At 36.4% G+C, this 14555-nt stretch overlaps 1 protein-coding gene across 1 annotated transcript in view; it reads left to right on the top strand.

Moving 5' to 3' along the window:
- Nucleotides 1-14555, top strand: part of ARID4B (AT-rich interaction domain 4B) — a 67648-nt gene that overhangs the window by 39571 nt on the left and 13522 nt on the right. The window contains exons 18-19 of the mRNA XM_026844584.1: nucleotides 7117-7365; nucleotides 13907-13991. Of these exons, the coding sequence (XP_026700385.1) occupies nucleotides 7117-7365; nucleotides 13907-13991 (334 nt within the window). The remainder of the gene's footprint in view (nucleotides 1-7116; nucleotides 7366-13906; nucleotides 13992-14555) is intronic.

Here is a 14555-nt window from a genome sequence, read left to right as displayed (position 1 = left end):
AATGAAAAATGCATTTTTGTAGGTGGAAAACTAATCACACGCACAAAAAATAGTGAAAATGTAATAAAAAGAGGTGACTGTGGACTGAATTTTTGTCAGTGTATTTAAAATGTATTCCCAGAAGGTTTTTCTAAGCTGTGGACCATCTGTCTTTCACAGTCCTAACTGAATAAGCAAATGAAAGCTAATAAAATATAAGGCAAACTTGTAGAGCTTTCTATGTGAATTTATGTCTGTAGGACTTTCCTCATCTTCATGTATCTTATTTGTTTATAGACACAAGGAACCAAGAAAAACTTTCAGGCTCTCCTTGTTGAATTTGTGTTGGGTGGACTGGATCTAATTCCCAGCTTCCAGATCTCAGGAAGTCCTACCAGATGTTAGGGTTGTTTATTTTCCACAGGTTTTGTTTCTCTGCAGTCCCGTGTATCTCGACTCTTTGAGATTGCTACCTTCTACACAGACTTTTAACAACATGATGAAGAGGAAGAAAGGCTGAATGTCGTTCTCTTCCTTTCTTCCTGAGAGTGCATGTTTCTTGCCTGCTTGCCTATCAGTGAACACTAAGAACAGAGATGCAAAGGCAGCTTGCCCCTTATTCTGCACATGCTTTACTTGTTTTTTCCATGGCTAGTGGAAGAAGCATGTGCTACATACAGTTTTGTGCAACTTCTAGTCTTAAAAACAGTAAAAAAAAAAAAAAAAAAGAAAAAGGCTGGTAATGTGTTCTTATTGGAGTGTCCCAAAGAGATCTTTACAAAAATGGCTTTCTAAACCCATCCTTTTTCCTAACATACAAAAAAGTATTCATTCTTGGTCAATGAATAAACAAGAAAGTTTAAAAATCCTCCTTATTTTGAAGTTCCTGTTAACTTCATGTTGTGGAAGTAATGGTCTTCAAATGTATCATTGAATAGTTGGTGTGATTTTCCTTTGTAGCATCTAATATTAACTATTAAAACTATTCAAAGACTTGAGTGAAAGCCAACAGATTAAGAACTGAGGGACTTTTCTACACAATGAACAATGTAGTCAGTTGAACATGATCCCAAGAGACTGAGGCCAGGAGCTTAGCAGAGTTTCTTTTAAAGATGTGGGTTTTTTAATATAAACTAAAAAAAAAGTAAGTGTTTAAAAAGTTCATAGCAGATACAGTTTGTGAAATAAAGAATAGGTTAATTGCTAGTTAACCAATATTAGTAAGAAGTTTTTTCCAAGATCATTAACTCCATGGGGTTTTTTGTTGTTTGTTTTCTTGTGGGGTTGTTTGTGATTTTTTTTTTTTTTTTTTTTTTTTTTTTTTTACACTTTGTTCTAAAACACCTGGGACAGGCCACTGTCAAGATCTTTTTACTGAACTGAAAGATTAAATGCTCACAATCCAGATAGTTTTGCTTTACAACAAAAACTTGCATCAGACTTGTTTATTGGTAGTACTTGGAATTTTGAGGTGACCAGGCAAAATTCTTTGAAGTAATCCCAGTTACAGTGTAGAAAGATTGCAAGAGGCATTGTTACTGTGTTTTCCTTCTTTTGGCTGAGGTGCCAACCAGGAGGGGCTGCCATCTCTGGATCCTTACCCTGCCCTTACTCACCAGGTTGTCATTTTCAGTACTCACAAGTAGTTCTTACTTGGTTTTATGAAACTTCTTGGATTTGTTTTTTTCTCTTCTTGAAAACTGCCAGCTTTTCTATTTCCTCCAAGGAATGCATGAGCAAATGTTCTTAAAGAATACTTTAGAAACCTAAACCTGTTTGTCTCGTGCTGCTGGTTTAGGTCTTCATGGTATGGTTTTCTGGGAATTGGTACTGTTATATTTTGACTATCAAAAGGAGAAAATGCTAAACCTCTTTGGCTAATAATCTTGAATGGAGTTAAACCATTCATTCACATGCAAGGGAAAAAATCTTAATCTTAGAGCTGTTATATACATTGTTACATGCAGTAAGAGCATTTGCCCTCCTTTAAGCAGTAGGAGGGAGCTAGGAGTAATAAAAGCAGTAGTTGAGAACTAGGTTAAGATGGGCATTGTTTCATGTGAAAGGTTTTACTAGGGCTTATTACCCATGTAGGGTAGGGTGACTGCGTGCTGTACCTGTGCTGATGGTGGCTTCTATTTGTGGAAGAGTTAAATTTTCTGGAAATGCTTGATGGGGTTTTTCTGATAGCAATTTACAATGGGGTTATGTAATAGTCAAAAGCTCCATTTAACATATGGGAGATAACAGATTGTTAGAGACTATGTTTCCTTCAGCTCTTTATCTGTTAAAATGACATATCAAAGTTTTATGGTGGTGAATCTAAAATGGTAGCAGGAAGGTTAAAATGTTTTGGAGTGAAGGAGATCTGATACAGAGAGCATATCTTCTATCTTCTGGATTATTGTTGAGAACTATATATTGAGATAGCTTTCTCCAGTCTGATTTAGGTTTATATGGAATTGATCAGCTTGGAAGAAAGGAGAGAAATGTGTCGTGTTCATTGCACAGTTGGTGTGAACATCTGCTCTGAATCTTAGACTGTTGGGGTCTATGCAAAAAAATACATTTTTAAGAAGCATACTTAGGTATTTCATTTATAGGAACATATTTCTAGGATCTTATTTGTGATGTGGGTTCTATTTGTGTATTCCGGCTGCCTTTGTATTGGGAAGGAAGTTTTTGTATAGTCATGTTTTCAGAAACAAAGTCTATTTGATTTAATTTTTTTCTTAATATAGAATAATACTGTTCTATACACTGATACATATCTGTAAGAATTGCTTTTGATATAGCAATAAGATGCTAATGACACAATAATAAAGTTAGAGTGGCAGTGTAAATGTACCAGTTCTGCATGTGCATCATGTTGAATGGAAGGGAGATGTCTTTGATATGGGAAAAGTGGTTCTGTCATTGTTTATGGTCACTACGGAGGTTATTAACCATGGTAGCTGTCACTGAGACTTATGTGCATGGGTGAGCCCTTAAGCATTCATCAAATATTAGATGTTTTCAAGCTGAGTGTGAGCCACTGCCATAAAAATGAAAAGTGCTATACTCCTCAGCCAGACTTCTGAACCATTAATTATGCTTTTGAGGAATGTTTCAAAATACCTTAAAAAACCCTTGACTGAATGATTAGAAGCAATAACATGAGATCCTTTAATTTGTCTTCTCCATATTAGCAGAGAAAAACACGAGTAAGACAGTACATCCTTGCATGGCTGAAGTGAATTATACTACTCTCAGATGTGATTCAAATCCTCTTCCCTCAGAATGATGGACCCTAAATGTGCATTTATTCATATTTTCTATGTGTGTAGACAGAAGTCCTTGGAGCTTTTATTTTTAGGTTTTCTTTTCAACTTCAGAGGGAACACAAATACTGGTGAATTTGGGGGATTTTTTTATTTTGATTCATTAAAGATTAAATTCTAGTGGAATGCTCTAAGTTCAGATCTTAAAGGCCTCTCTGCCTTAAAGCATAAGGGCATCTTACAGCATGCAGCGGTAATTGAGAAGTCAGAGTATGAAGGAGACTTGACATCTTCCAGCTCTGTGTTATATGAAGTAGAGGTTCTCTAGGATGAGAAAAAGGGAAAAAGGAGGGAAACAAAAATAGAAGCTAATTGCTAAACTTAGAGTGTAAATTACACTGGAGTTTATTTCTGCTAGTGGTTCAATTAAATATAATGACTTAATTGAACCAATAATTGAAATAATCTTGCTTCCTCAAGTTTTAGAATAACCCCTGAAAAAAATAATCTTGCATTTGCCATCTCACCTGCTGTGTGTGCTAGCATGGTATGTCAGGGGAAGTGAATTGGGGTAAAATTAGGTTTGCTGCAAAACAGGCATCCTAGGAGGCAGATCTAATGCTCCAAATCACACCCTGTCTTATAGGTTTCACCCGGGCTTTGTGATAATGTTGTGTTTAGTGCCAGAGATTGTGAATTGAAAGACGTTTGCATGATATTGCAGTTTCTTCTGTGGTGTAACAGCATGTCCTATTTCATCTATTAATGACATCTATTAATTGATATACTTACCCTTATTACAGGCTTGTTAATGTTAAGTCTTTATATTGACTGAGAGTTACCTGCCATATGTGTATTTTTTAAAACTTGTAGTATTTTTAGCCTTTTAAATGATTTCACGCTGTCCTTTGGAACCAATAATAAGCAATATTTGTATGATCTAAATGTTTTAATGGTTTTACTTTATTAACAATTAATTTTGCATTTTAATTCATTAATTTCCTGCTTCTGAAGGTTTATATTCCCATTCCATGGGAGATGGGGTGAGGATATTCTTTAGTCCGTGGTTGTAATTGGAAATGCTTTTGAGTCTTCCTGATAAGCTTCCTGGTGGTACTTTGGTTTCTGGAAGTTACACTTGCACTGCTGTGTCTCTTATACAGTGTTCATGCACATTATCAGCTGCTGCTGCTGCCAAGAGGCTTGTTTGTTTGGTTTTTTTCTTCTCTTCCCCCCCACCCCACTATGGGATTTTGACTAAACAGCATTAAAGGAAATCCGATGTTCTCATGCATACATACATGGACAAATGAGCTTATGACTGTGCATGCTGGATGGCTAAAATCACTATTTTCTCTTACAAACTTCTGTTTCATGACAGTCATAGCTTCTCCTTCATCTGCACTGCCAGGATTGAGCTTTTTTATGACCTTGTAAAACAGCATCTTTTCTTCCTTGCTACTGTTGGAATATGTTTTGGGTTTTGTTGTTCCAAGAGCTATATGAGTATACTGGTTTTTCTGCTCCAAAAAGATGAATGTTCTTTGCTTTCGTTTGGTTTCCCAAGACCTCCAGCTTATGATCTCTAACCAAATCACTCTTCAGAACACTTTTTAATTAATTGCCGCCGTCTCCGCTTCCATTTTGCTTTTGCTTCCTGGCATTTTCTCCACCTATGTACAGTCTGCTCTTCATATCTACTTGACCATCCACGTTACTCAACTTCACAGTAAGGGTTTCACACATCTCTTCCAGAGAAGTTCTGGTATTGTCATGGAGTCTTTGTAGGATTTCTTGTTGGGATACCAAAAAAAACATAGGGTGATTAAAGGTGAGGGAGACTCCAAACTTGTTAAACTTCTACTGGCACCATCAATTGCCAGTGTCTGGAAAATCCTCATTCTCCCCCACAGGCATGTTTTTCTTTGCAGACAGCATTTAAGGATTGTGCCACTAGGGCGGGAAAAACTTGTCAAAATTTGGTTTGTTCCAATTTTGAAAAGTCTTGTTAGTAATGGGATATCACAAGCTCATCTTGTTCTCAGAGCAGTGGTGGCTCTGCTCCTAATGCCAAGGTTTTTTAGCTTTTGTATGATAATAACTGTTAAGCTGAAATTAGCTAGGAGTTTTGATTTAGTGCAGCAGAGAATATAATTTAAAAGCATTTAAATTACTGGTTGGTACTTTCTGTTGTTAGCTGTGGAATTCTGTTCAGGAATTTTTCATCTGAGTCTTTCAGGACCCTTTTTGTGATTTCTTTGGGAAGTGAATTTTGCCATGTGACTGTAATGGAGATGAAGTAAGCTTTCAAAGCTCATTCACTTAAATTACATTTTTAACTGGTGCTTTTAACTTCACTAGAAAAGGAGCCTGCTGAAAGTACATAATAAATTGAAAGTCTTGGCCTTTCAGAACAAAACTGTCTGGTCCATGCTATGTATCGCTGAATAGATGCATCTTACGTGATTTGATTTAGTTAATACACCAACAGAAGGAATACTTATCATTTGTCTCACAGTGTTTACACACACACACTCACACATATATTTATATGTATTTATGTATTTATATGTGTGTGAGAAGTAATTTCATTAAATCAGTGTGGTTACGCTACAGTTGAATTTAGCTTATTGTTCCAAATTTTCTTTTGCCAGTTAATTACATAGAAATACTGCAGTTTTACTTCGACAAAGAAACATTTGAATAATTAAAATGCTATTTGATCCTTTCACGGAGAGAAAGTAGCTTGGTTTATCTGAGTATTTTCTACTGAAAATTTAATTGGAAGATTTAGATTATTAATACAGACATTTGTGTTTGTGACATTACTTTAAATATTGGTATGAATCAGACTTGGAGCAGCACTTATCTTCCAGTCTGTAATACATTCAAACATACCTGTTCCATCTCTCAAGATTTTAAAGCATTAGTGGTCTGTGGTTATTTAGTAAGTGGCCCTAATCGTTTCTGTATTGCACAGAGCGTGGAATTAGAGTGATGTGAGGGCCAATAACATTGTTTTGTAAAGCTATTTAAGATTAAAAGGGGTTTCTTTTCCCCTATTAACTTTTGTAATGTAGTCTGACTCTTTAAGCTGGTTGGAGATAGCTTTCAGAACACTGAGCAGTCCATAACTGCCACTGACTGAGACTAGCAAGATTTGTGGATTCTTAGTGCTTATGAAAATTGGTCCAAATATCTAAAAACGTGTTCAAAATTAGCTTACTTTTGAGAACAGTGAACACCTGCTTGTGTATTTATATAATAATCAAATGCAAGTTTGACTTATATTTAGAAGACTTTTAGCATGATTGTCGAGTGACAAGGTCATAAATTAGCACAGGTTGCTTGATTTGCTAACTTGCATAAGGTTGTTTTGGAGTTTTTTTTCCTAAAATTGGCTTTGGTTGCAGTCACTTCAAGGTGTTGAGATTGTTTGTTATAATAAAGCAAGGATCTTTTGGGGAAGCAGGTTTCAAGAAGCACTTTTAAAACCTGTAGGTTGAAAAATGGAATTTAGGGAAATTTATATTGAGAAGGATAAGTATGAACTGAAAACAAAACGTATTTAGCAAAGGGACTGCATGAAAGAATCATATAAAGATGAATTTGAACATCTTCTGCTCATACAGATTTTGATGGATTATTTTTTTCTTTTAGTCAAGTCATTTTTGCACATTACAATCACTGGATTTTGTGTGTATTACTATATCCTGTTTTGCTGATATTACTCGGCTATAGTGCAGTTTCACAAATTTGGAGCCTGCTGTTTCCCAGTCTCTAGTGCATCCACAATATTTATCAATATATGTGGGTTGGAACTGAAAAGCTTATGAAGTATCTCATATTAACTCTACAATTTTTTAAACCTTTCAAGAGATGACACGAATAAGGAAGAAGATGAAGATGAAGAAGAAGCAGAGGAGGAGGATGAGGAGGAGGAGGAGGAAGAAGACAACAATAACAATGAGGAAGAAGAATTTGAATGCTATCCACCAGGCATGAAAGTCCAAGTGCGGTATGGAAGAGGGAAAAATCAAAAAATGTATGAAGCTAGTATTAAAGATTCTGACATCGAAGGTGGAGAAGTCCTTTACTTGGTGCACTACTGTGGATGGAACGTGAGGTAACTTGAGTTTTAGCTAGTGATTACTTCTTGAATTACCTCTAAAATACACTTGTGTATTTTAAAAAACTAAATTAATAGACATCTGGAGTCCTAAACTTTCAGTATTGGTGTTCTGTGAAGGTCATTGTACTGTATGAAACTATTAGATTTTTAACACTGTATAAATGCAGTACTTTAGTTACTTAGAAAATCATCTTAAAATTACTTGTTCAAAGAAGGCTTCCTTCATTCCCCATCTTATTTTTATATCTCTCCATACAAGTGACAGCTCACTCTTACACAAATTCCTTCTCTGGCTCTCTTTAAGCCGATTTTATCTCATACAATATTTGAATAGTGCACTTAGCTGAGTCTGTATACACATGCTTCTCAGCAAAGCAGAGAGTACATTAGCAGTATGGTATTTAACAAGAGAAGTACAAGATTCTTAGTGGCAAATTAGTGTGCAGCAAATAATTGCATTTCATTCAGATCTGATTTCCATTCCTTCCCATCCCTCCTTCCCCCATGGCTGCTTCAAGCTTCCAAACAAGACTCTTCTTAGCCTAGTGGCTCCATATGCTTTTCTTAATGTATGCAGGAGTATATGCTTTTTATTGCTTTAATCTAGCATTAATAGAAATAAGTTGAAGTATTAATATATTTTTGTCCTTTCAGATCACTTGTTTTGTCATTTAAAACTTGAAGCAACTTTGAAAATAGTAAACTACAGCTTCTGAGTGGCTTTTAAGCCATTTACCAAGTCGCCTGCTTTTTTCCTCAATGTATCTGGTCATTGTCCTCGGCTGTCATCTTTTAAACTTTATTACTGTGTTTACAGATCTTAAAAAAAAAAAAAATGTTTGAGGCAAATCTGCTGTACTTCCTATGTTTTTTTATTTTTCCTCTTCTGGAAAATCTGAGGCTCTTGTGACCTCCTTCTGTCATCTGGACTTTGATAACCATCCTACCTCTGACCAAGAGGGCAGGACAAATCTCATTTACTCTGTGCCAGCAAGATCTGCTAGCAAAGGTCACAATTACGAAAGCATGATACTTATCTCCCTCCCTTGAATACACCTCTTTGCATCTAGGCCTGGTGATTTCCAGGACCATCTAAGCCACTGCTGAGGTGGAATGTGTCGATATTTCTGGTTTTGATCATCTGTAGAATTTTGATCTACATACATAGCAATCTACTGGAACATGATCTTTCACATAAGCTGTCTTCAGGCAACATTTGTAAGCGTAGTGGACTATGAAGTTAAGATACTAGGGGGAGATGCAGCCTGCTCAAGTTGGGATTTGGATTGTGGCTAGCACTTTGGTCATTACTGGGGAGGACTTCCTTATGAGCGTAAGTTGCTGAAATTTGCATCCTACTTGCTGAGGATTACTGTGTGCCATTCCAAGAGTTTTCTTGCTTTTAAACTCTTGTTTTGGAGTTTACATGTAAACACAGAATTTTTTAGTATTATGCTATTTTACATGCTATGATGTGAGATGATCAGAGTTTTATTTGAGCCGTACTGCTTTAAATCTGAGGAAAGGAGAAGTGAAAAATGAGCCTTCACCTTGGAGATCCCAGCACCCTGGTTCTTAAAGGAGAAATCAAGATTATGTGTTTTGAACTCTGCATTTTAAACAAATATGTGGATATCAGACATCATTTCTGTGACTAGGATATATTTGATAAGAAAAGCATTTTTAGTAAACTTGCACTCATTTGAGATGTGAGGAGAATCATTTGGTCTTTCTGGCAGCAGGACTTGCATTTATATTCTTACCTGGTGTTTCAGAAAAAGCCTCTGAAAGGGGGTGGGAGAGTAGGATTCTTCACTGAAAAAGATAACAGTGATTGAGATTTAGATATGAGACTGTGTGTGGACTGCTAAATGTGGCTAATTTGTTTTAATTCAAGTGAAATTACTTAAAGTTTTGGATTTGACAGTAAGAGTGGGTAAACCTGAGTTTAAGGCAATATCTAAATGTTTTGGTGTGTTAATACTGTGAAGACAAGTCTTGTATGATGTAGTAACTTGATTTGGCTCTTAGTCAGTCACAACCTGGAAAAATAACTGCTTTACTTGGATAGGTAGCAGTTCCCTCCTCTCTTTATTCATTGTAGCTTACATTTAGTGTTTAGCAGGGACAAGTACTGTAACATAGGTCATGGGATGTACTGAACTAGGATTTTTTTGATCATCCAAGATTTTTCTGTTATTCTCCTACCCCTTAAAGCTGACTTTTCTGCTTTTCCTCTTGATCAGTATGCCATTTAAATGGCCTGTTCTTTATACCATAAGTCTAAGCAGGAATCCTAAATAACTGCTAATGTTTCTTATCACAAGGTAACTTCAGTATCTGGAATTCAGAGTAATAGTGTTAGTGTGTGTGTGTGCGCGCGCGCACATGTGCATGCTTTGGGGTACTTGGAATGGAATTTGGTAAACTTGATATTCATCTTTGTTAGTATTTTTTAAACACTCTGGAACCAGTGACACTAACCACTATGTAACTTTTTCTTTTTTAAAAAAAGTAAATAGATAATACAGAAATGGAATATAGCTTAGCAGCATTGTACAGCTGCGCAACTTTATGCTAAAGGATGTTGGTATTAGCTCCTGAGATTCAGGTGATATGTGTCTCTGATAAAGGTAGAGAAGTGTACTGTTCGGTGGAGCCTCACTTGTAGTGAAAGGAAATGGTAAAAATTCCTACCCTGTTGGAGAGAACTGTTTACATTGCCACGTGTTAACCAGAAAAAACTCATGAGAGAAACTGTATTTCTTCTAACAGGCTAGCCATGTTCTGAATTATATGTGCTTTATGTGGAACTAAAACTTCCCTGGGGCCCACAGTGCCAGTTCCTTCTGTCATAACTTTAATTTTCAGCTGCTAGTGCAAAGAAAAGTTCATTGTATAAGTGTTTGAAGTGAATTTCTTCTGCAGTATGTTCCCAGTAATTAAAGACAGAGTGCATATTCAAAAAGAGCTTAGATTGTTCTAACTCTGTGTTGTATGGTACAATATCATAAGACATGTTATGCTGGAATGTTTCAAGTGTTTAAAACTAAGAGTTACTTTTTTCAACATTTCTTTCTTTACCTCACAAATCTGAATGTGAAAGTGCTAATTTCTGTCTTGGTTTGTTTGAAGCATTAACAATGTACAAATTTTATACTTAACAGTTAACCACTGAAATGAAAGGAACATATGTTGCCAAATTTCAGTTTCTTGAGACTAGTGTATGTCATGGGGGGGGGAGTATTATGAAAAAATAAACGGAACAAAAAAAATCAGAGTCCTCATCGAATATTCCAGTATTTTGTTATAAGACTAAATCTCTTCCTTCTTTGATCACAGCCAAAGAAAACATTTGTTTCTTCCTTGTTAGCAGATAGACGGTACACTGGAACTTTCAGTGAATTGCCCAGGCTTGCTAGTTCCTTGAGGTCACTTGTCTTCCTGAGAAAGTGGTACCTTTTCTGGTATCAATCTAGAGGCTAGATAAGTACACTGTCTTCCTTGTTTCCCCTCTGGTACTTCTGTGGAGGATTCACTATGCAATCTCTGAGAATATGTTGTGGTTTCTTTTAGCCTGCAATCAGTAAACATAAATGTAATAAAATCAGTATATACTCTTATGCAAAGTGCCAATTATTTTTTTCTGCTATGTAAATATTAATTTAATTCTTCCTTTTTTCCTTCCTTCTCATTCACATGCACCTTTCTGACAGACATTCATTTTAACCAGTGAGTTTAAAAGCATAAAAGGTTTTTCTCCTTACTGGCTCATCTTTGTCTTCATTTTGGTAAGATAAAGGGGATGTGTCTTTTGAGGGCATTCCAGCTTATCATATGAAGCCTTATTTAAAAAACAATAATTTCTTTATCAATCACTCCTCTTAGTTCTCAAACAAGTCTGTGCAAACTCTTTTAAGGAACACCTCCCAATCTTACTTCCTTCCTCTCCACAAATAGCTGCTCACTTTAGGGAGTTGAGGTAAGCAAGTGTGAAAGACAGCACTGCAGTAAAATGACTCGGGTCTTCTGGAAGCATGTATTTCTTGTAATGAGAGCCAATGAACTTTCATAAAGCTCTTGGTTTTCTTTTGTTTTGTGAACAGACTGTCTAAAGCAAGATTAGTGATGAAGCAAGTTTTCCTATTTTAATAAGGTGCAGTTCTATAAAAAAATACTCTAGTGTCAGTCACAACCACTGTTCAGATGCAATTTGACATGGGGTGTGCTCACTCTCCAGCTTTCAGGGTGCTTCTCTGTCATGCAGTACAGGAGAATGTAACTTAGGGTAGGTTGTCAGCGGTGGCTTGGGATGTATCCCTTTTGCAGGATCTGTTTCAGCCTGGGGTCCAGTTGTTGCAGGTTTGGGCAAACCATATGTATCTGATATGCGAGTAGTGAAAGGAGCTTGTGCCATGCAAAGGTGTGGTGTGGGTGTCTGATTCCTGTGAGAGGAATTCGCCTGTGATGCTGGGCCTCCTTGCAGGGTCTGACTGCAGTTCCAGGTGCGGTCAGGAGTAGAGCAGGATATGCTCTGGCCAGGAAATGTGGCTGTCACACATAAGTTTTCAATTTGTGCTCCTTGAGATGAGTAGTTGTGACCACTGCTTCTAGTATATAACATTTAAGACCCTGTGGTATCTACAGATGCTGTCTCAAGATTCTGCACTTCCTCTCCTTCACTTCAGTATGCCCTCTAGTCTATCAACTGTTGCTCCAACAGGCATTACAATTACTTTGAATTGCAGACAGTATATGCAGTGCACAGACTTTGCATAGGGGGAAGATTACTTTGTTACTGGATATGCGTAGAACAAGTAAATACAAATTCTGTATTACAGTAACATGGTTGAGGCAGAAAGGATGCTGCCAGAATAATTGCTTTTCGCCATGTATTTGTCCAGTCCTGTTGTTTTTTCCTGAGCGTATTCAGACCTAGTGAAATACTCTTACATTTATGTGAGTTGTAAAGTCCATTTGGTAGTCTACTTAGCAATATTCCTTCTGGAAAGCACCACTTTGACTCTAAGAATGATTACTTCAAATAGGGTTTCCCACAGTCTCACAAAATATGGGATTTGTCCATACTGGAAGGTACTCTGCAGAGTTGTATTTCAGTTTCAGAGAGAAATCTGAGCCTGTTCACCTACATGTCACCTGGTAATAGTACAGTTAAAGATGTATCTACAGCAGTATAGGTAATCTTGTATATTGTAGTCTGCCTGGTCTACTGTTAGATTTTGTGATTTTTGTCGCATTGAGGGGGAAAAAAAAAACAAAACACAAGAAATTGTTTTGGCAAACAGTTTTTCAGAGACTACTGCTACTTCATTTTTCACTGTATTATTATGTGAAATATAAGTTAATAAATGCATTATTTGGCTTCTAGAATTCCTTGCATGAGTCTTAACTTACAATGTACAGGAAAGCAAGTTGGAAACTTGCATATTTTTCTCTCATCCTTTTTAATTTCTATGTCAATATTCTAGATAGAATTGGCAGTAGTTGCAAAGAAGCTGAATTGAGACTGTATTAGCAGTCGTCATATATCGAAATGGCAGCCCAGCTGAAAGCCAACATGGTCATGAGTGCGTTGTGCTTGGCTCCGTTTTGTACTAGTTCTCTGAGTGTGTATGGCTTTTCTGTTTGGTTGGTTGGATATTTTTATTTAAAGTTGGGTTCTTTGCATCTGTTTTCATGTTTACCTAGGGGGATCAGAGTTTGTGTGGCTGTACATTGAGGCAAAAGTTAATGCATACTAATTTTTAACTGACCTATTTCTTATTCAGACAGTTCTTGAATTCACAGTTGAAGTAGGATAGCAGATGATGCTTATTGGGAGAAAAAAAATTGTTTGAATTGATTCTTGAGGTTTTTCAGAAATACACAAACTGACAAGTACAGTACCATAGTTCCAGTATATTCTTACTAAGAATGTACTTCTCTGGTCTTGAATTTGTATTTAAAAGGTCCAGCCTTAGATAATAAGACAACTGTTGTTAATATTTTGGTGCTATTTAGTATGTTTTTGTCTAGTATCATACTGGTATAAAATGGAAACCTTTAACTGAAAACTAATAGAAAAGTGTTAGTGTCAAATATCACTTTGCAGACACTCAGGCTCAAAAGAGTTTATTTTTGTTAACTGGTCACATTTTATGTAGTTGTAATAGTTTATTGTTAAGGTTTTACAGAATATGTTCAAAGTATACCTCTTGGAGATCCACATAGAATTAATTTGGTAATTTGTTTTACCTGTATATGTGGATTTCTTGCTGTTCAGTGCAGACTGGAAAAATACCGGCTTTCAATCCTACCTATCAGTGTGAAAAACCTTTGTCCTATATGTCCCAGCGTATGATGAACTGAACTTTAGCAGAAACTTCACTGAAAAGTACACAAATGATGACTTTATTCAAATTCCAATTCAGTTTTTCATATGGCTAACAATTTTCTTTTTCCTCCATTAATTTCTCCTATGATGATGATTATCTGCTTAAAAACATAAATGTGTACAATTTTTGTTTGCTTTTAGGTATGATGAATGGATAAAGGCAGACAAGATAGTGAGACCAGCTGATAAAAATGTACCAAAAATTAAGCATCGAAAGAAAATAAAGGTAGTTTCTCTCCATTTTTCTCCCTAACTTTGGTTTAATATATTCTTAAGTATTCCCCACTCTCCAGACCCTCCCCTTTTCATTGGCCTAAAAATGCTTGACAGTAAAAGTGTTAAAAACTAAAACTTTTTTTCATCAAGGTTTTACTTTGTCACTTCAGGGTGGGGAGGGGAAGCTTCTCTTTCCTTTTTTTCTTATATTTTTTAATGAAATTTATGTATGCATGTATAAGAAGGATCCTTTTTATCATCAGTGGTGAGAGCCAGCTCTGGAGGGTGAAGTTTGTGAGCTCCCTCTGCTGATTCTGGAGAGCAAACCTATGACTAGACCGTGTGTATATGACTATTGTATTATTTCATAGCATTTCTTTCAAAATTCATTCTTTTTAAACGGATATTTTGGCTTAGGTTATGATATATTCCGTGGGCAGTGGGATGTAAGGAAGCTTTTCCTTCTGCTACAGATGTAAGTGCTCCTCCTGCCCTGCCCCGGCACCATGGTCCCTTTGGAACCTGAATCATTGTGACAGAGCAGGGTGTCATAGCCCTGCCCTGCCGCTGCTGA

Source organism: Athene cunicularia (genome assembly GCF_003259725.1).
Source record: "Athene cunicularia isolate RWA chromosome 3 unlocalized genomic scaffold, athCun1 chr3_part1, whole genome shotgun sequence".
Lineage (NCBI taxonomy): Eukaryota > Metazoa > Chordata > Aves > Strigiformes > Strigidae > Athene > Athene cunicularia.
This window is presented reverse-complemented; position numbering and strand designations above follow the sequence as displayed.